This window comes from Zonotrichia leucophrys, chromosome 18, assembly GCF_028769735.1.
Source record: "Zonotrichia leucophrys gambelii isolate GWCS_2022_RI chromosome 18, RI_Zleu_2.0, whole genome shotgun sequence".
Lineage (NCBI taxonomy): Eukaryota > Metazoa > Chordata > Aves > Passeriformes > Passerellidae > Zonotrichia > Zonotrichia leucophrys.
Window position 1 is genome coordinate 8,340,688 of NC_088187.1, and position 20,864 is coordinate 8,361,551.

The 20,864-nt window shown below is 45.2% G+C and overlaps 1 protein-coding gene across 3 annotated transcripts in view; it reads left to right on the forward strand.

Moving 5' to 3' along the window:
- Positions 1–17,200, forward strand: part of RHBDL3 (rhomboid like 3) — a 56,430-nt gene extending 39,230 nt beyond the window's left edge. For all 3 annotated transcript variants that reach the window (XM_064728269.1, XM_064728270.1, XM_064728271.1), the window contains 6 exons: positions 4,943–5,167; positions 6,223–6,371; positions 10,606–10,718; positions 12,831–12,931; positions 15,414–15,474; positions 16,177–17,200. In XM_064728269.1, the coding sequence (XP_064584339.1) occupies positions 4,943–5,167; positions 6,223–6,371; positions 10,606–10,718; positions 12,831–12,931; positions 15,414–15,474; positions 16,177–16,448 (921 nt within the window). In that variant the 3' untranslated portion in view covers positions 16,449–17,200. The remainder of the gene's footprint in view (positions 1–4,942; positions 5,168–6,222; positions 6,372–10,605; positions 10,719–12,830; positions 12,932–15,413; positions 15,475–16,176) is intronic.
- Positions 17,201–20,864: the final 3,664 nt, after the last annotated feature.

The following is a 20,864-nucleotide window of genomic DNA, read 5'->3' on the forward strand; positions in this document are numbered from 1 at the left end:
TTACTTCACATAATATCCCGTGAGCTGTAATAAAGCTTGCAGTAAGTAGTAAGCTCTAAGACAGAGTTTAAGTGACTTGGGAAAACAAAGCACTGCTGCTTCCAACAGAAATGTTTAGCTGTGGCTTTGTAGTATCTTGAAGTTGATGTAATACCTCAATAATGGGCAAAATATATTAACTAATTAAATGCACGTCCTTTATTTTCCAGATCAAGAATCACTACCTGCTTTGCTTTCCCTGGCCTTGCTGGCTTCTAGAGACAGGCTAATTCTACCTCATTTTTAATGTGAACAAGGCACATTTTTGAAGCACTGTGTAGCAATGTTATTTGAACCACAATGTATAGTCTTGTCCTGCAAGCAATGTTCTTTCAAGTAACCTTGCAATTTGAAAGTGTTTTACCTTTTCTACTGGAAGTGCTGGAAGGCCTAAGCCTGGCACATTTAATAGGAATCAGGCAAAACCTTGAGCAGGGATAATTTATTTTGTCTCTTCTGCCTCTTTCTTTGAATCCCTTGAGTAAACCACTGCTTGGTCCCACCAGATCAGAATGTTGGTATTTGGTATTCAGGTTTTTTTCCCTTTGATACTATTTGGGAAAGTGCTACCAGGTTGGCTCAGAGGATGTGAACATCTGTGACAGATGAACTTAATGCTGAGATATGCATTTTGGGGAAAGCTGTCTCTACCCACATTAGCATTTTGTAGAAGTGTGGGCAGAGGGAAGGAAATAAATGTGAATCTTGAAAGCAAAATTGATTGGAGAGGTTGCATTTGTAAGCAAAGTGGGTTATAAAACTGGAGCTGGCAGAGGCTTTTAAAAAGCTTGTGCTAACTTCTGATTTAATGTTCTGTGTCTTGGAGGATCAGAGCTGGAGAGCTGAATGCATTGCCTGTCACAGAGCTGCATGTGTTTAAAAATAGCTCGAGACCAGTCTCAAAGATGCCAATACGTCATCGGCAGAAATCCATGTTTTCCAAACCTCCTGAGGGAGGCTGAATAAAACCATAAAAAGGGTGCTGTGCCCCACACAAGCCCTGAAACTGGAGATGGGGAAATACTACATGACTTGGCTATTGATTATCTGAGGTAGCCACAGTACTACAGATATCCAAGGAAGACAGAGAAATTGGTCTGCCAGTGGGGATGGACAGCTTCCTTTGCAAGTTGCAGATTATCCCTGAGTAATTTTTGAGTGCCATGTGTGCTAAACAAAAGCAGGGCTTTGTACTTCATCAAAGTTTGTCACTGTTCTACTCTTGACATCCTAAATGTTGATGTTTTCAGTGCTGAAGACAGGTTCAGATCTAAGTAGGAAAAAATGTTCCATTTGCACAGAGGTATCAGACCCAGCCCTTGAGCTGAGCTCCAGCCCTAAGCCTTGGTTTGTTTTGGTAGGGTGGTGCCAAAGGGCAGAGATGGCACCACCTGGGTACCAGTCAGCTCAGCCTGGCTCTTCTGCAAGGGAAATTTCTCTCTGCAGAACACCATTTTGCAGGCAGGAAGGACTAAGGGAATGTGTTGTTCCCCACTGCTATCTTCTCTCTCCACATACTGTTTGCTGTACCCATCTGCTTGCAGCTTTAATATCACACTCATTAAAGAAGTCCTAGATCGATTGCATGAAGAGAAGTGGGGTGGGCTGCCCTGGGCTCCTGGAGCCATGATAATGTGCAGGCCAACAATGGGCCTAGTGTTCTTTCAGCTGATGATTAAACACTTGGCTCATAAATACCAATATTATGTAATTCCAAAATCCAGTCAGCAAATTGTGACCATATGCGAGATTCTATTTGGGAAGATTTGAGTCTTCCAAAGTCAGTCTGAGGAACAAAATAGACTTCTCATCAAGAACTGGTGAGAGCAGCAACACTGACTTAATCCTCTGTCTCTCCTTATGCCCATCTCCTCCTAGCTTGATCCAAAGGCCCTGTGAGTGGGGCCAGGATTGCTGTGTGTGAGCCCTGGCAGTCAGCTGTGCTGTCTCTTTGGAATCACCTCCTCCTTGGTGCCATGGCAATGTGTGCAGGTGGGGACCAGCAGGATGCCTCCTTCCTGAGACGTCTGATTTCAACAAGGGCTCAGTAAATCCACTCATCCACATCTTGAGGGATTGTGGGGGCTTTTCACCATGCCTGACACACTCCTGACACTGTGTCCCTGCCTCAGTGGGGTGCAAAACTACACCAAGACTGCAGCATGTAGAGGGAACCTGGACCTTCTCTCCATATGCTTTGCTCTAAAGATGGTCTGGCAAATGTTTTTATGTCCCTTCCATGTTAGCTTCTGTGTAGGGTGTGCAAGGTCCTGTGATTTATCTTCCTCTCTGGAAGAAGGGAGGCAGAGCTTTCTGCTGAACAGTGGACAAGTTTCCTACCTCCTCAAAAGAGCCAGTGGAGGCTTTGGTCATCTACAATGATCCTGCAATATTTTCCTCTTAAATCTAAGAAGACCTTTCCCTGTTTTGTTTTGTTCTATTGAGGAGAATCTTCAGAAATGTCATGGTGATGCATTTGCAGTGCCCTGGCTGTTTTCTGGGCTCCATGGGCAGCACAAGCATTATTGCAGAGAGGACACTGGACTGATGGGGCTGTGCTGAGTTCAGCTGACTGAACAGAGCCAGTCCCTTGTAACAGTAACAGAGGAGTTCAGGGTGCCTCCCTTAGGATCCTCTGCTCAACAGAAATCTTTAGCATAGCATAGAAATCTTTGATATGATCCTAAGCATGGACATAGCAGCTTTGGAGTTTCCTGCCCATCTCCCTTGGCAATCTCTGCACTGATGAGGTGATCATCTACTGAGGGTGGCCAGCCCTTCTTGATGCTGAAATGATGATTTTCCTTGACTCTGGAAATTATTGTCTTTTCCACTGAAGTGCTGCAACAGGGAAAAGAACTGACTGTTTTGTGGTAGGCAGGAAATCCCATTTATCACTGTAATTGGAATAAGCAGATCAGCAGCTCCAGTCAACTGTCTGGCATCTTCAGGCAATTTTATAGTTTCAGTCTGAATTTATTCGTGTCCATAAGAGGGGCAAAGCCAGAGGGAAAGAATGAACTTTGTGAGGGAGCACATGCAGAACATCTCTAAAAGGCTGTTCTGAACTAACCTGGAATTAAGCTTTCTTCTGTGGACATAGAGAGGTCATTAGGTGGCTCAAAGTATCTTTGAAACAGAGATACATCTTTTACCTAGCAAAAGGCATCTCACACATGCTAAGAGAAGCCTTGTACCTGTTGGATATTTCTCTGTGAAAATATTATCTTTCAGTATGAACAGGCTTCCTTAATACAACAGAGGACCACAACAATTTCAACAATTTTTCCCCCTCATCTTCCCTAGTTGTAGATACAGATCTTTGGATGATAGACATGAGAAGACTGAGAGAGAGACTCTGTGGACATTTTTTTTCTTCTTTGTTTTTCTGCTTTTTTTACAAGAAAAGTTCTTTTACAAGTGTTTTCTAAATCAATGAAGGAAAGAGAGAGCAAAGGAGAAATACCACAATGGAGAGAGTTGTTAGGGTAAAACATCTTCTCACTGAAACAACTCAAAGAGAACAACAGCAACACATTTTTCCTCAGTTTAAAAGAAGTATAAGAACATCAATTGGAGGTCAGTGCTCTTCTGTGTTGGAGGGACAGGCTACAAATGAAGGCTAAGGAGGGATGGGCAGAGCAGGTCGCAGTGCCATCACCTCAGATGGCCCCTTGCCTTCCCCCAGTGATTAACAGGAGGTGGCTCCCTGCAGTGATTACTGTGTTTAAGCAGCTTGGTCCAGCTTGGAGCAATTCCCTGACTGCCTGGGCACTGAGAGAGAGCACAAGCTCTGGGCTTTGCTGGCTTTGGGATATCAGCTGAAACCAGGAAGATCCAAGACAACTGCTGCTGAGTGTCTTGTCTTGCTTGGTTCTGGGAGGCTGGATGTGCTTTGAGAGCAGTTAGCAGCTCTCTCAGAAGGACCAGGCTGTCATGTTTGCTCAGTGGAAGATCCCCCTGCAGCAGCCTGTGTACACACTGAGCCTTTGGAGCTCCCTGCCAAACATTCAGCCAGTACAGACAGTGGCTCTAATGCAGCAGGTTTGTTTGACATCAGGGCTAATTAACAATTATACAAATCTCGGAGCAAGCTCTTTCAGACCTGGTTTGTTCCTCCACCCCCAGAAGGCTAAGCATAAGATTCCATCTGCCTAATTTGCAAATGCAATTGCTTTAATTATGCATCCAAACTGGTAAAGTGTATGCTCAGAAAGATAGCTAAATCTATGCATGTGAGGTGATAATGCATATACAAATTAGCTGTAAGCCTGTGCCATCTCAGAGCCTGCCCCCACTGAGGATAACTTGTAAAAGAAGCCTTGTAAAGGCTTGCAAGCTTACAGGAGCTAAGACAGCTTGTACAGGCGATTAATTTGTTGTTTGTTGCTGTTGCTCAGGCAGTTTTGTTTTACACAAAGAGATAATTTTCTTTGCCCAGAGCTAACTCCTGCCCCAAGGGTTAGATGTGCTCTGAAAGTGCCTGCTGCTACATTTGAGAAATTTCCAGCCCCAAGACTGCAGGGAAGTTTGATAGAGCAGAGGGAGCAGAGGGAAGGAGGACACAGGAATATGGATTGTGATAACTGATGGTGAAGACAGTGCATGGAAGGCTGGAGAATGGGCCATAGAGCTCAGCCAGGTGCATCAGCAACCTCTGCTCTGCCTTGCCAGATTTCTGCCCTGACCTCATTTATTGACATTACAATGGTAAACTGTGGTACTCGTTTTCCTTGCACCCCAAGCAGGTCACCCTGTCTTTGTCCCAAGTCTTGGTTCCTAGAGCTCAGCCTGCTGGTGGCTTTCCTGCCTGCCTGGATCTGGTGCTGCCAAACTGGCACTGTTCTCCCTGGTGACTGTGCCAGGCCTGTACTCATGGTTTCTTCTGTTCCCTTTTACCCAGATGAGCAACAAGAGGTCCAACAGTTTCCGCCAGGCCATCCTGCAGGGGAACAGGAGGCTGTGCAGCAAGGCCCTGCTGGAGGAGACGGGGCTGAGCCTCTCGCAGAGGCTGATCCGGCACGTGGCCTACGAGACCCTCCCGCGGGAGATCGACCGCAAGTGGTACTACGACAGCTACACCTGCTGCCCCCCGCCCTGGTTCATGATCACCATCACCATCGTGGAGGCAAGTACCTCCCTGGGAGCTCCCCACACTGCCCCAGGCCCTGCTGGGACACAGCCAGGGTTGGAGAGGTGCAGCCATGGTATTTTCTGAAAAATCCTTTCCTTAGGATTTTTTCTCCTGAGAAGCTGAGAGGCCTCAGGAACAAAATGCAAACAATGGTTATCTGCTGCTGTGGAATGCAACAAGTAAATCTGTGATTAGTCTCATGTAGTTGTTTCTAATTAATGGCCAATCACAGTCCAGCTGTCCCGACTGTCTCAGTCAGTCACAAGCCTTTGTTATCATTCAATTTCTATTCTTAGCCAGCCTTCTGATGAAATCCTTTCTTCTATTATTTAGTACAGTTTTAATATAATATATATCATAAAATAATAAATCAAACCTTCTGAAACATGGAGTCAGATCCTCGTCTCTTCCCTCATCCTAAGACCCCTGTGAGCACCACCACAGAGAGGGACTCGTTCACACCTGGACAAGGACAGATGTGAAGCCAGTGGCCATTTTGGTTGCCTGTTGGAGTGTGTGTGTTTAAGTGGGGACTGTGATCCTGTCACTGGAACAATCTGTATATGGAACTACACAGATTGGGAAATGAGAGCAAAACTGTTTGAGGAGTGAAAACAGGACAGTTCTAAAGAAATGGATAAATCAATGGAATTAGAAATGTCTGTACAGCTACCTCTGTTTGTGAGTGGAGAGAAAAAGGAGGGGAGGGAACCTCTGGGTAAAATATTCTGACCTGCTCATGTGTTGCCCAAATGAGATCTTTGCACATTTGCTGAGTAATGTGCTCGAGTAAGTACAGAGTAGGATATGACACTGATAGCAGGGTGCTGACTGGGAGCAGGCTCCTCTGACTCAGGGGCTGGTGTGTTACAAATACAGTTATCTCAGTGTGTAGCAGGTTCCTCAAAACAGGGAATTTCATGCTGTGTGAAGCTTTCAAATGGGAGAAAAGTTTTTTATATATTACTTTTTCTCCATTATTTTAGCTAAAAGGGACTTGTTGGTGAGAAAAGGCATTTGGTAACCAATGAATCTCTCTGCTCTTCTAGGTTGCCTTTTTTCTTTACAATGGAGTGGTCTTAGACAGATTTGTGCTGCAAGTCAGCCACCCCTTGTACCTGAAGAATGCATTGCTGTACCATCCCCAGCTTCGGGCCCAGGCTTGGAGGTACCTAACCTACATATTCATGCATGCAGGGTGAGTACTTACAAACAGTTCAGGTTCCCCAGAGAGATAGAGGAAGTGACAGAATCAGCTCAGAATTAAATTTTAAAAACTCAGTTATAAATTGTGTGTAAAAATCTGGAGATGTTGTGGACTGGTGGGCAATGAGGTGCAAACCTTCACCACTCTCTGAAGGGAAAAGGCAATAAAAGGAACTTAACAGATGCTGCTCTCCTCCCCAGCAGTGTTGGGACCACACTTTCTTCTTACTGTGCACTTCCTAAAACCAGGTCAAAGCCCAGTGTTCCACTAAAGGAGCTGTGCAGGTGGTAAGACAAGTCTGCAAAGATGCTGGACTGGTATTTAAAAATACAGGGTGTTGGAAAAGTCAGTTAAATTCCTGTGCCTGGGACATGTCATCACTCAGTAATGTTGGTCCCTTCTGCAGGGGCTGAGCTAGTGCCTAGAAGGCTGTGTCAAGCCTGAACTCCCATTTTGTACACACTGAGCAAACTCAGTGTTCCTGAGGAGCTGACAGTCTCCAGTGACCAGATGGACACAGAGTGGTGTCCATGCAAAATGAAGGTGCACAATGAAATGAATCCTCCTTCATCCCATGGTATAAATGAATCCTCCTTCATCCCATGGGAGGAATGTAGCAGACTTGGGAAGAATATACAAGGTGTGGTGATTCTAACTCTGTTCTTCTCAGCTGTCCTAGTCCTCACAAAATTTAAATAGACTTAATTGTGTGATGTTTGTGATGCCATGGTGATGAGTAAGTGTCACTGGAAAGTTCATCCCTGTACAAAACATTCTACCCCCTCTGAAGAGTTTCTCAGATCATTATCTTCACACATTCCTGGCAGATAATTGCAATTTTCTTTAATTCTGTCATTGAAAAATGACAGCAGAAAGCCTTTCAGCAGTAGTGTAGAGCTTGAAACTGCATAAGGACCCTTTGTTCTTAAATGGAAAGCCTATATTTCCATCACTCAATGTTCTTCTATGAAAGGCCAGAAAGATCAAGCTGATCTTTGCCTTTTTTCCACATCTCTGATGGAAGACATGCTGATGTCTCTTCCCTGCCATGGAATAACTTCCTTGGTGTGTAATTGCCCTGGAGCACAAAATGTGCCCCAGATCCCTGGATAAAAACAGACTCCACCCAAGGGAAGAGTAGGGAAAAGTTTTTAGAGGAAACTTTTGGCTGTGGCAGCCTCTGTCCTCTGCAAAGAGCCCATATTACACAGATTCCATCCTGCAAGGGGGACTGCTGGGCTTAGACATGAGGCTGGTTTCATGAAATGAGAAATGAAAATTTCCATCACTGAAAATATGGGGAAAAGTGGCCTTGTAAAAGAAAGAATAATTTTAACTAATGTTAGTTAATTTATATTTGGGCTTTCTTTTGATGGTGGTGGTGTTTTACCATATCCCTTCTATAACTACAGATTGCTCTAGGATACATTGGAGGAGAAACACCTGCACAAGGACAATTTCCCAGCATTGAATGCCTTTCTGTGGCATGGTTTCCTAACCTGTGCCAGGTCACCCTTGTAGCAGGCAGTTCCCTGGCATTCTTCACACTCACTGGCCAAAAATCCCTCAGTTTATTTCACCTCTGGCTGACTCAGAGTGGAGCAATGGAAGGTGGTGAGCCGGGAACTCGTCATGATGGATTCCAAGTCCTTTAGCTACACAGCCTTTAAAATGGAGAGTCCCACTGGAACAATAAACCTTGTGATTTATCTGCAGTATCTGGAGTTAAGCTAAATGTTCCTTTATTTCTAAGTTCTCTGAATTAAGCTCCTTTCTTGTGAGGAAAACAGATAAATCTTGGAAAGGTAATATTGTCTTTTAGTGGACACCCATCATTCTCCTCTCAATTTTCAAATGAGAGGATAACACAATGCCATGGGTCTATTGTTACCCTGCTTCCAGCTGAGACTTTTAAATGGTAATGTGGACTGCTCCTAATTTAGTGCACTCTGTCTTTTTTTTGAAGAGCAAGTGGCAGCTGGAAGGTGTTTGAGAAGGCAGCAGTTGCTAAGGCTTGGCTGGCTGTGCCTCTAGAAAGATTCCAAAAATGTGCAGGCTGTGTGTTGGTTCTGATGGAGGGAGCTTTGTCAAGGGCTGAAAAGGCAAAGTTGTAAATTCTGCCCTTCTGTTTTCATGGAAAGCAGACGTTGATAATCTGAAGCCCACACATTTGTATCACTGCCATAACTAATGACTTGCATTGATGCTCAGTCCCATTTGTTTGGTCCCAGGGAAGGAGAAAGTCCTTAATAAATCAATGAAATTGTCATTTCAAGAATGACACATTCAGCACTGGCAAAGGGTAATTATATTTTATGGGTACTTATTGACTCTGGTGCCTTCAAAGCTCTTAGCATGATGGGGAAGAGAAGTGAATGGGATTGCTCCTGGGAAGTCTTTTAAGAGCAGCTGTGAATCAGAGCAGTCACTTCAGAGTCCAGGATAAACTTTGCTGAGCTCTTACAAAAGCTTCCTTTGAAAAATAAGACCCAGTGCTTTGTGTGGAAATGTCAGGTGCCACCTCATGATGCTGACTGTGTGCCAGCCAAAGCTTCTTCCCTCCCCTCTGTGAAAGGGCACTTGGATGTTTGGACTCATCCCAGTGATCTCAGTTTGACCTTTGCTGGTTGTTCCTAATTTAATTCCCGGCGTTCTGTGAGCATGCGGGATCAGAGCGAGTGCTGACCCTGCCCAGTGGCTTCAGAAGGTTTGAAAAGGTAATGAAGGAACTCAGTTACATGCAGCAGGTTCCCATGATGAAAAATTGCAGTGCTGAGTGCATTGTGCAGGAGGGAGATTCATCTTTGGAGAGAAATTCAATGGAAACAAACTTATTAAGATATCAGGAGAGGATTGTTCTCTGCAGTATCATTTCTAGCACTTTTTTTGCAGTCCAACTTTACATTCTCATTTATGAGACTGTTCTGTCATTACTGAATCTCACCATCAGTGTTTTTCTCTGCTGTATATGGGAAATTGCTATGGTAACATGAAAAAGATCAAAACAGTGGAAATGCATATAACTTAATCCAAAGTTTGCTAGTGCCTGCCTGTGAGCAACCCTTCTCTTGTATAAAATAAGATGTATATTTTCAAGACATTAGGTACTTTGCTCTCTTTTCCCCAAAAGATGCTGGCCTTCTGCATTAAGGGTACCACTGTGTCATTTAGATCCATCTATTTTGTAAGCAGGTTCTCTTCATACAAAGAGCAGGATACCCTTGGCTCCAGTGGGACGTCACCATTCAGTGAGATCACAGTCCTGTGAGCCCAGGGTAAATCTCAGACACTAGCAGAGAGTTGAGGATCCTGCTCAGGGCCTGGTGCTGGTGTCAGCTCACTGGAGGAGCCTACAGATGAATGTCTGTATAGAGCTTTGAAAAGTGGCAGGTCGGGTTTGTTAAGTAGTATTGATTAAAGCAACAGAGAACTTGAGTTGAAGGTGTTGATTCAGCTCAGGGGAGATCTGCTACCCAATACACACATCTGAGCTGTCACACTGCCTGCAGCTGCAAGTGGTCCTGCACTGTTGGCAGTGGGGCCTGCTGGGGTTCCCTCAGCCCAGCTTGTTCCTGTGTGTTCAACAGGAGATTTGGAGTTTTGCTGTAATGGGAACAAGGGTGGGTGAAGGGAGAGCATCAGTGAGTACACCTGGGCACCTCAGCAGGGATCAAAATGCCCTCTGCTTCCCATTCTGACCACTGAAGTAGGCACAGCAGAAAAGGGTGAGGGTCAGACACCCATGCTGTAAAGCAGGGTTACAGCACCAGGAATTGGCAGCTCTGGAACTTCTACATCCACCTCGTTCTTAACAACCCATCATGGCAGTGTGATGTGGTTAGGGAAAAGTGGAATCATTAGGAGAGGAGAAGAGAAGGGCAGGTCAAATTTCTAGCTTCTGTTCCAGGCTCTGCTGCCATCTTGCTGCTTTTTTTTTGACAAGTCATTTAACTTTTTCAGGCAAAGAAAAAGGAAACAAATGTCTGACTAAGAACCAAACATTGTATGAGGTCTTTAGCTGAAAGGACCTGCGTGAATATGGAAAAGATAAAAGCAGCAAGGAGGGAAGAAATGTTGCAACTCTGGGTCTGATTTTTTCTGGAATCACTGTTTTGCCCAGTGTTAGTCTACTTATGTGAATCGGGTGCTATTTGATTTTCTCAGTGGTAGAGAAAGGAGATGAAGAGTTGGAAAAGAGGACAACTGTTGTTTTTCCTTGCTGCAGGATAGAACACCTTGGGCTCAATGTTGTCCTTCAGCTCTTGGTTGGGGTTCCTCTGGAAATGGTGCACGGAGCTGCGAGGATCAGTTTTGTGTACGTTGCAGGAGTTGTGGCAGGTAGGTGACACCTCTGCATGCCCCAGGTGGAGAAGCAGTGAAAATGGTCTGTGCTGGCTTTTGAGTTGGAGAAATGTTTTGTGATATTTGGGATTAGGAGAGGAACATTCACTGATCTTTTATGCATTGAAATGCTTTGCAGGGCTGGACATAGAAAATATGGTACAACTTGACATCTATATCTATGCAGCCATAGACTCTGTGTTTAGGAGGCCTGCTAAAAATGCACCAACTGCCTGTTATTTTAAAACAGCCTTGCTTTAGGTGATCTTCCTGAATGTGGAGTCATGCTGGTCCTGTGGCAGTTCTTCCTCCTTTTGTCCTGTCTGTCACCTTTCTACAGCCTAAGTAAGCAAGAAGTGTTTGGTTGTAGATTGTGAGCAGTGCACAGAAATCTGGGAAATTCATTTCATTATTAAGCCATGGGGTCTGATTGATTTTTAGTTTGTGCTGAATTGCTTTTATTTATGTTTGGAATTTCCAGCAGTTTGGAGGTGATGGAAGCTGACAATAGATCAAAATCTAGTTAAAACAGAAGGAGGGTGTGAAAACAACCAAGAGCTTTACAGTGGAACTCAGTGATTGACTACCTTTGTGCAAGATTTATAGTGTTTGTTTGGTTTTTTCCAGCCACTTAATTACTTTTTCCATAATAAGCAGATAAACCCTTTGCAGAATGGGCTGCACTGGGTACCAATAAATCCTGCATTCCAGGAGACAGTCTGTGGAAAGAATAATTGGACTAGGACACAGGATGAGGCATGGTACAGACATCAATGGTATTTAATGCAGAGAAAGGAGTTAGCAGAGCAGCTCCACTGTCCCCTGGCTGTTATTTTAACAAACACTAACAAAAGTGGTGCCCAATTTGCAACTTCCCATATAAAGCTTTTCTACACAGATACACCTACCAAACCCTAGGGCTTCACTGATATCTTAGCCAGTTATGAAACATCCTTTATTCTTTGTCACGTGCCAGGAGAGAGGAAAATGGGTATATTCATGCTGAGGCAATATAAAGACTACTCAGCTGCTAAATAATCAGGAATAGACAAAATGTAAAATGTAGTTGGGCCACAACTTTTATGGTTCTTTCTCATTTGTCTGGCTTTACTAAGAAGACACATTAAGAATGGAAATTGAGGCGCTCAGTGCAGTGTCTGAGGACTTAACTGCAAGTTCTTATTACTCCTTCCTCTATTTCTCATTAACTTTTTCCTTAATGGCAGTGTGTAAGAGCTGAGAACTCTCAGGGCCATACAAGCAAGGAGGGAGCTATCAGCAGAGTTGGCTGGTGGAAGCTCAGCACTTTCTTGACCTGGAATCAGTTGGGCAATTAGCAAAGAAGTTCATTAGATTCCGTGCTACCAAGGGCTCTCTCAAGATTTGCCAATATGTCTTTTTCCCATTCCCAATCATCACAAAGATCTTCATTATCCCTTCCTTGTGACAGCAAATCTGCCTTTCCCTCTATCGCTTAAATTATTCTTAAAGTCAGCGATGAAAGGAGCTTTGAGCAGATCCAAGCCTCCAACTGGGATAAGAAGAAGCAATGTCTGTGTTTGGCTGTATTGTCATTAGTGGTGCCTTTATGTACTTGACCTGTCATTTTGCTGTCATGTGCCTACTGCCTCCATCCAGGTTATTTTGGACTAGTTTTACTCTGAAGTTTTACAGGTAATAGGCTGTGCTTTGATCAGAGGTCTGTGCTAAGTTACAAGTCCCCAGCTCCTTCTGCCTGTGCTAATATTTTTCTTGCCAACACGGGAGCTACTTCTTTTTTATCTTCAGGTGAGAAACAAACACAGACGTTTGTCTGTCTCCTGCTCCCTTGTTCCTTCAATCAGGGAATAAATGCCTTTTTGCAGGACAAGTTTAAAGACACATTGCTGCCTTGCTTGGCTGCTTTTAAAGTAGGTGCAGAGGAATCAATCAGTCACTGCCTTGACAGGACTGAGTTGGCTTCATGAGTCAATCAATTTCCCCCTCCTTCTCTTTCTGCATTCCTGACCTGCAGCAATTAGCACAAACGGGCCATAGCAGGGAGCTAGGGTAGGAGAGGGTGTGTTTATTTGGTGGGCAATTGTCACAAAGCCTTGTTGTTTCCCCCAGGGTCCCTGGCAGTGTCAGTGGCTGACATGAGGGCGCCGGTGGTGGGCTCCTCTGGAGGTGTGTATGCTCTTGTCTCTGCTCACCTGGCCAATATTGTGATGGTGAGTACCAGAGTGACTGTCTGACCTCAGAGGGAGCCACGTCTGGTGGCCCAAAGGGGCTGGAATTAAGGCCTGACCCAGCTGTTGGTCATTCAGAGCTTGCCCCAGCTAAGAGTCTTTGTCTCAGTGTTGTGGTTCTGGAATGGAAATATTACCTTGCACTCGGTGGCTTGGTACCCTGATAGCTGACAGTTTGCCAGGACAACCTAAAGATGTTGGTAATCCAAGATTTATCAGTGTTCTCCAGGCTATCAACTCTCCATGCAAATGTTGGAAAAGCAGACTGGCTGTGCAGAAGTGGCAGACCTGTTTCTGTCTGGATGTACTGTGTAATTTTAGTGAATATCTCTGGAAGTTTAGCATTCAGTGGATTCATGTGCAGAATATTCCTTATCTCCATTTGTAAAACCCAGACTGGAGATGAGCCCTGGGTGATCTAATGATGCATTTCTTTGCTGTTTCACCTCATGAAATACTTTACAAAGGTGAGCAAACACCAGCATTGTCATTCTTCTAAGGCTGGAAACAGGAGTTCATCCCCAGCCCTCAGCTAGGTGGTGGCAAAGCCCAGCAAAGCTGCCCTGGGGACTCCTCAGCTGACACTGGGCAAAAAAGGCTTTGCTGATAGAGGATTCATGTGTGTCCTGTACCAGCAATATCAGAGCAGAATAACCATAAAAATGAGGATAATGCTCCTCCCCTGGGTCTGAGTGGGAAGATAATGTGAGGTGGCTGCAGTAGAGACAGCAGATCTGTTATATGGGTGATGGAAGATGTGTGTGGTGGTGGTGGAGCCAAGCCTAAAAGAAAACCTTGTGCTTGATGCTTGTCTGCAGCAGAGTCAGCAGGCTCCAGCTGTGACCCTCAGTGCTGCTGCAGACAGCTCTGTAACAGCTGGGATGTGAGAGATATCCTGAGCAGAACTGCTCTGCTTCACCCTCTCCACGCTTTTCAGAGCATGAGTGAGCTGAGGCTGCTGTCCAAATGAGACAGCTGAGTGGCTGGCAGAGCTCAGGAGGGGAGGAGAGGGGCTGCCCCTATAGCACAGGGTTTCTGCTGGGGAATTGCTCCCCTGCATTCAGTTCTTCCCAGTGTGATTTGTGTTCCCTGCACTGTGCCAAGGACAGCAGGAGGGAGCTTCCTGTGTCTCTCAGGGTGGTAACGCACACTCTGGGTTTTTAACACCACAATTCACAGGGTTAGAGGGGGACACTGGAGGAAATTTTAGTCTGCTTTAGAGGAACAGGCTCTTCCAGAGGTTGTGAAGAGTTTTCAGCAGTTACCTTCCCTGACTTCTTAGAACATCACAAAGTGATCTGTCATTTCACTTCTCATTGGCCTCTGCCAAATCTATTTAGCAACTGCTACCTTAGCATCTTTATTTCTCCATTATCCACTGCCTCTCTTCTCATCTAAAAATATTTTTGCTGCCTTTCCAGTTCTGGTGGAGGGATGTTTTTGCTTTCTTTTCCCCCCTTGTCTCCCTGTGCTCAGTTCTTATCTAGATGCAATGCTCCTGCACACTGAAAGGCATTGCTGTTTGCTGCAAAGCTCAGGCTGGCACAGCTGGGGACAGCAGGGACTGTGGCAGGGAGGGTCTCTGGAATCTTCTGCTCCCTCCTGGTAACCAAAGGAAATGGAAACATTCCTGCTTGGAAAAAGAAATATTATTGGAATGAAATACATAAAATAACCAACAGGGGGAAGCAATAAAGCAAGTCCCCCCAAGGAAAAGAGTGAGGGGAGGGATTCAAAGCAGCTACATGGAAATTAAAAGTGAAAGAGGCAGCACAGTATTAATCAGCATGAGCTAAGAGCTTTCTGACTGGGTTAGATCTCTCTGTGGAGAGAGAAAATCAGTTACTTATTTTGTGGAGGTTGCATTTTTTGCCATCCCCTGGTGTCCTTAGAGGTAGTCTGAGGAGTTTACAAGCATTCTTTTTATTTCTTCAGTGTGACAAATAGGGAGCTTTGCACAACAAACATGATTATCATGTTATCTCAGTCTGCCTTCAATAGGCAAATTTTCATTTAGTCACATAATAGTAATGATAAAATAATAATAATGTTGTCATACATCTGAATTTCTCAAAACGTGATCTCTTTTCCTGCTTTAAAATTATGTGCAAGCGGAAAAGGAGGACTTTTAATATTTCTCCGTTATTTCTGATTATCATTCAGAGATTTTTATTCCACTATATTGATTAATAACCAAGCCTGAAGACAGAGGAGACTAAGTTCAGGCTTTTTTATGGCACTGTTACCTTGACATGCTTTTATTGAAGTCTTTATTGTTTCTCTGTGCTCTGCCAAAGATCTGAGCTGCAGAATTTCAGGGAGCCTGAGGCACAGAAGGTAGCATTGAAAAAGCACAGTAGGTCTTGAATGCACTGAGAAGTTGCCTGACAAGTGACAGATTTAAATGTAATATCCCTTCAGGTTTGTGTGCAGCATTACTTTGTTTTCCTTGTCTCTTTTCCAGAACTGGTCAGGAATGAAGTGCCAATTCAAACTGCTGCGCATGGCTGTTGCCTTGATCTGTAGTAAGTACCACACAGTGCTTGGCACACGTGCAGCCAGTCCTGTTTTGTTTGTCCTTGTCATAATACTTCATGCTGATTCAGAGGGTTTTGACTTTGCAGCAGTTTTGGTAGGAACTTGCAGCTGGACCTCCTGGCAGCAGGAACCACATTGCTCTCCACTGCAGATTTTGGCTTTCAACACAAGCCTTTGTAAACAAGGATTTGTCATTAGCCAGCATCTGTAGCCTGTGGTGTTTGTGAAGGAGCTTAAACATCTTCTCTCTGCAGTCTCAAACATGCAGTGCTTTCATAATGATAATACTTGGGTTTCCTAGAGCACATCCTGTCTGGGGTGGCAGCAGCATTATTCCCACCCTGTGAATTCTCTTCCAGCCCTATCCTCAGGGGGGCACAATAAGGGAAACTAAGCTGTGTGTTCATCACAGACAACTGTCTTCAAATTCTAACTCATTTTTGTTATGCTTTTGGTATAAATTTCAGAAGGTGAATATTCCCCAACCTATCTACACTCTCACAAACCCAGACCACTGGAGAGACCTCATGTCTGTGTGCCACAGCCCTGACATAGCCACAGCTTCCCTGTGCTCACCATACCAGGCAATTTCTCCCTCTCTGTCTCCTCAGGGATGCAGTGCTGCTCACAACATGGACTTAGGAAGGATAAACCTAGACAATTAACTCATTTTTTATTCTCTGTTCCAGTGAGCTTTGAATTTGGAAGAGCCGTGTGGCTGCGATTCCACCCCTCTGCTTACCCCCCCTGCCCCCACCCCAGCTTCATGGCCCACCTGGGAGGGGTGATGGTTGGAATCACCCTTGGTGTTATCATCCTGAGGAACTATGAGCAGAGACTCCAGGATCAGACTTTATGGTGGATCTTCCTTTCTATTTACGTCATTTTTGTCTTGTTTGCCATCTTCTGGAATATTTTTGCCTACAGTCTGTTGGATCTAAAGCTACCTCCCCCTCCTTGAAAACATGGGACAGAAAACTGGAGAGCAGAAGTCATCTGTCAGCTGTGTTAAATGAATGAAGATGGAGGATCTATTTTTGTATTTAACTTGGGAGGATGATTCTTCTGAACACGAGTGTGCTGGAGGAGGTGCTTAAAGATCTCATGAAAGAATGGGCTGATCAGTTTGTTCACAAACCCAGCAGGTTCTGTAACTCTGGCTGGCCATGCCCTGCAGTTTCTGCCCTGCACCTGGGCACTGACTGCTTGGGTTGTTATCACACATCAATATTTTCTATGAGATATTTGTATTTTCCAGGTCAGTGCTGGAATTATGGCCAATCGTTCAGTGAATTTCCTCTATGTTACTGAACACTAAAAGGGAAAAAGAGCAGACATTTACTAATTAGAGACTCAAATGGTACTCACAAGGCAGCTTGAGTCTGGTTTCTTTGGACATGTCTGACTGTTCAGCCATACCAGTGCCACTGTCTAATTACTTGAATGGTTCCTAAGGTATTTTAGCCTCTGCTGAAACTTGTCTTGCACAACTTTCAAAGGAATCGGCAGAACTTGATCACACAAAGTGATGGAGACTGGTGTTCAACCACAGGTCAAATGAAATTGCACTATAAACATTGGGAATCTTAGAGTGTTGTGGATACCCAGCCAGAAGTGACTTTTCCTGTGCATGTTTCACTTGATTTTCATTAATTATTCCCCCTTCCCCAGCCTGCTGTGGCTAGAGGGTGTGGCTGGATTGTTGGCTTTTTTTTTGGTTTTTTAGGGGTTTTTTTGAGGGATGAAGAAAAGGAGTGCAAATGTTCATTTGTGGTTTTATCAGATGACAATCAGGTGCTGTTTTCTCATTATTTTTCTGACCACACTGACCTAACACCTGTCCTGCAGTGAGCTCCTAGCAAGGATCTCAACTCTTCCAGCAGGTTCTTACTAGGAAAATGGGACCATGATCACCTCCAGCAGGCCAGGGTGGGAACTATCCAGTCTTTACAGCCATACAATCCATTTGGGGCCAAGTCCACTGAAGGCAGTGGAGTTAAATCAGTTTGTATGTAGCACTGGTTTCCCAATGAAGTGGAGAGGGTGTTATTTGCTACAGTGATCATTGTGAAATGGATAAAACTGGTTTTAATATGATTTCTAAAATGTTGAGGATGCCTCCTCCTGAGGCAATGGATGTTCAGGAGCCCCAGACAAGAGTTAGTTGAGTGATGCCTTTTTCTGTAATGTTGGTCCAGCCCAGTTCAGGCAATCTGTGGGTGGGCTGTGGCACAGTTCACACAGTTGCCTGCACAGACTTAGGGACCACATGGGGACATCTGTAGCACAAGCAGAGCTTATAGGTACTCTCCTCTGTAAGGTGCTTATTTTGTTTGTCACTTCAGAGAGCTGCCAAATTACAGTCCAGGACTGTGGGTGCCCTCCTTTTCTCTGCCCTTTACCCACCTATCCAAAGGTCTGGACAAAGCAGCCATAATATCTCTCCAGACAAGCTCCTCTCTTCCTTTTTCCTATTTCCTGCTGGTGCCCAGGCACAGCCACCAGAGTCTTTCATGGGCACTGTAGCAGTTGTGTTTGCTCTGTAGAGAAATGTCTCTGTGTTGTGGGCTTTATTCTCCCAGCTATGCTCTCCATGCTGCCAGATGATACCACAAGCTGGTAGGAGCCTGTCCTTCTAGAGGGGACACCCACAAGTGCTTATCAGCTGCCCCCTTCTTTGCCTCTTATGGAAAAATAACTCTGGGTTGAGGGGTGAAGTCTTCTCCTACCAGATGCACTCATAAAACTTCTGTTGCCTCAGAAGGAGGGGATAGAAAATAACTGTATTTGGAGCTTGGAATAAGCCTTACCTGCAAAAGAAACAATTTTGGGCACCTTTGTGCACAGAAATGGGATTTCTGAGGGCGATTGCACTTTTCTTGTTCTGCATGGCCAGTACATTGCTCATGGGCCCTCAGTGAGGACCAAGAGGAAGGGATAAGGGCCAGAGCTCTGATCATTTTGGAGAAGGGATTGGTTCCCTGAGCCATTTTACCTCTGCAGTTTGGGCCCAGATCCCAGCAGGCACAAGGGTTCCGTGGATTGTTGCAGGTGCTGGCCCAGTGAGTGCTGTGGCTGTGGATCCCCCTGGGAGCAGGCAGGAAGGAGAGTGGGAGCAAGGAGAGTTCTGACATGGTTATCAAGTAAGGAGGACATTCCTTCCCTCACCTATTGCTAAGCCTTTCTCATTACAGATGCCTTGAAAACAGAGGTGACCAGGAATGGGAGTTCTCCTGAAATCTTAGGAAAGCTTTTAAAATGTTGGTAGAAAATTTCAATTGCAAAAAAGCCCAGATTATTTTGCCTATAATTTACCAGAGTGCAATGTGCACCAAGTGACTTCTATTTTTGGTTTCTCAGCTGAAAGCTACTTATTGCCCATGAGTTTCTTACCAGTAAAGGCTTCCATGCCTTTCCTGCTGCCAGTGTGTGCTCTGAGGTGAAGCAGCAAGATAAAAGCTCCAGAATCACCAGTTTCTTGAACAGCTTGATCATGGCCAAAATGTCTTTACTCAGCTCAGGAGTGGGAGGGAGCTGAACAGAGTAATGCAGACAGCCTTCCTTGGTCCTTTTTCCATAGATGAGTGTAGTTTACATGAACTGGTTGAAAACAGCTCTGAATTTGATCTTATGACTTGCTCTTTTAAACTGTTGTTCATCTTCCTGACTTCATTCTGTGTCCCCATACCCTGCCTGAGCAAGTTTACAAACAACCCTGGGATCAGAAAGGCCAGACTTTAAGGCAGTGGTAGATTTATGGTAGGTGAAGGAATGAAATCCTCTCACATTCCTGTTCATTGAGCTGAAATCTCCTCCCATACATGGAGCAGTTTGTGCACAGAGCCTGTTGTCTGCTAAGAATCAATCAGCCCATGGAGCCAGAAGCAGCACAAAGTGCTTAAGCTTTTTAATTTTTTTTTTAAATCATTAAAATTACAGTGTGAAAACTTGCTATGTTTTTACAGAGTATCGTAAATTCCAGTTATGTTCTTTTCTAAGGCACCCAGGAGTGCCACAGTGCTGCAGCACCACAGAGCTAACAGCAACCAGGCTTTTCTGTTACCTCCAGATGTCCTTGAAGCTGCTGGCTCCTGTTGGAGATGTAATATTCTCCATCCTGCTCATTTGTGGTTCCAACCTGTCACAGTCAGCAGCATGTTCCTGGAGGAGCATCCACTGAGGGACTGGTTTCAGTGATTTGTTGTGGTTTTATTTCAGCTACTGCCAGGATTTTCTATCAGTGAGATAATCCATGAATCTATTGAAGCTTATGACTGTGCAGTGCTGGAGCAGAAGGCAAGGACTGTCACCAGTGTACAGGTTTGAGCAGAGCACCTCGGAGCAAGTTATTTTACGCTGTGCCCTTGAGCGAGGACACAACACCTGGGGGAGGAGAGGGAAGAAGCGGGGGTGGATTTCCCGCGCGGTGAGTTCATTGCAGCAGAGCTCGCTCGGTGAGGATGAGGAGCGGAGCGGCGGGGGAGCAGCCGGGGCTGCCGGGGACCCCTGCCGGCCGCGGGCAGCAGCACCGGCACCGCCACCGGCACCGGCACCGGCACCGGCACCGGCCGGACAGGGCGCCCCCGCAGCCGGGAGGGGGAGCAGGGAGGAGAGAGAAGCCGGCAGATCGAAGTGCACGGCGACTGCCACGGCACCTGTTATTCCCAGACAGGTAAAGATTAGTGTTACACACAGCGGTAATAACACATAATAATAAGACGAGGGAGAGAGTTGTGATGCAGTGATGGGAGAGGAGGTTTCCAGACACAATCTCTGAGTGAGGTGTAGTAGTCATAAAAATGCTGATGAATTTACTTTTGCTGAGTTTTTAAAACAACATCTTGTGTCACTGTTTCCTTGTCAGTTGATGAGGAATCTTAGCACTTACGTGGCATATTGTGCTTTTTCACTACTTGCTCCTTTGGCAGTGGGAAGTATGTTATCAACAGGGAAGGGGGAAGCTAGAGAAATTGTTACTAGAAATAAAGCTCAGGGATTGTGTATCCCAACACCTTGCTGCTCCTGATGGATTATACTGGCCATGTGTTATGGAGCAGATTGGGCCCTTTCAGTTTGAACTGTGCTCTGGAGGATGGGATCTGATATGTTAGAGCTGGTACTGACATGACAGCTGACCTCACAAGGCAGCTGCTGTTCTCTGCCAATATTTAGTCTCACAAGATGGTGGGTAGGACTTTCACACATCCTTCAGTGAGTGAAGAGCTCAAAGTCTGTTCACAAAGATTCAGGCTCAGCCCAATTGCTCTGGAACACCCATCCATTGGCTTTGCCCCAAGTGGAACTGGAGAATGGGGACATGGCAGTTCAGCACCAGCCACTCTAGGGCAAGCTGGGACTGGAGAGGCCAGGCCAGCAC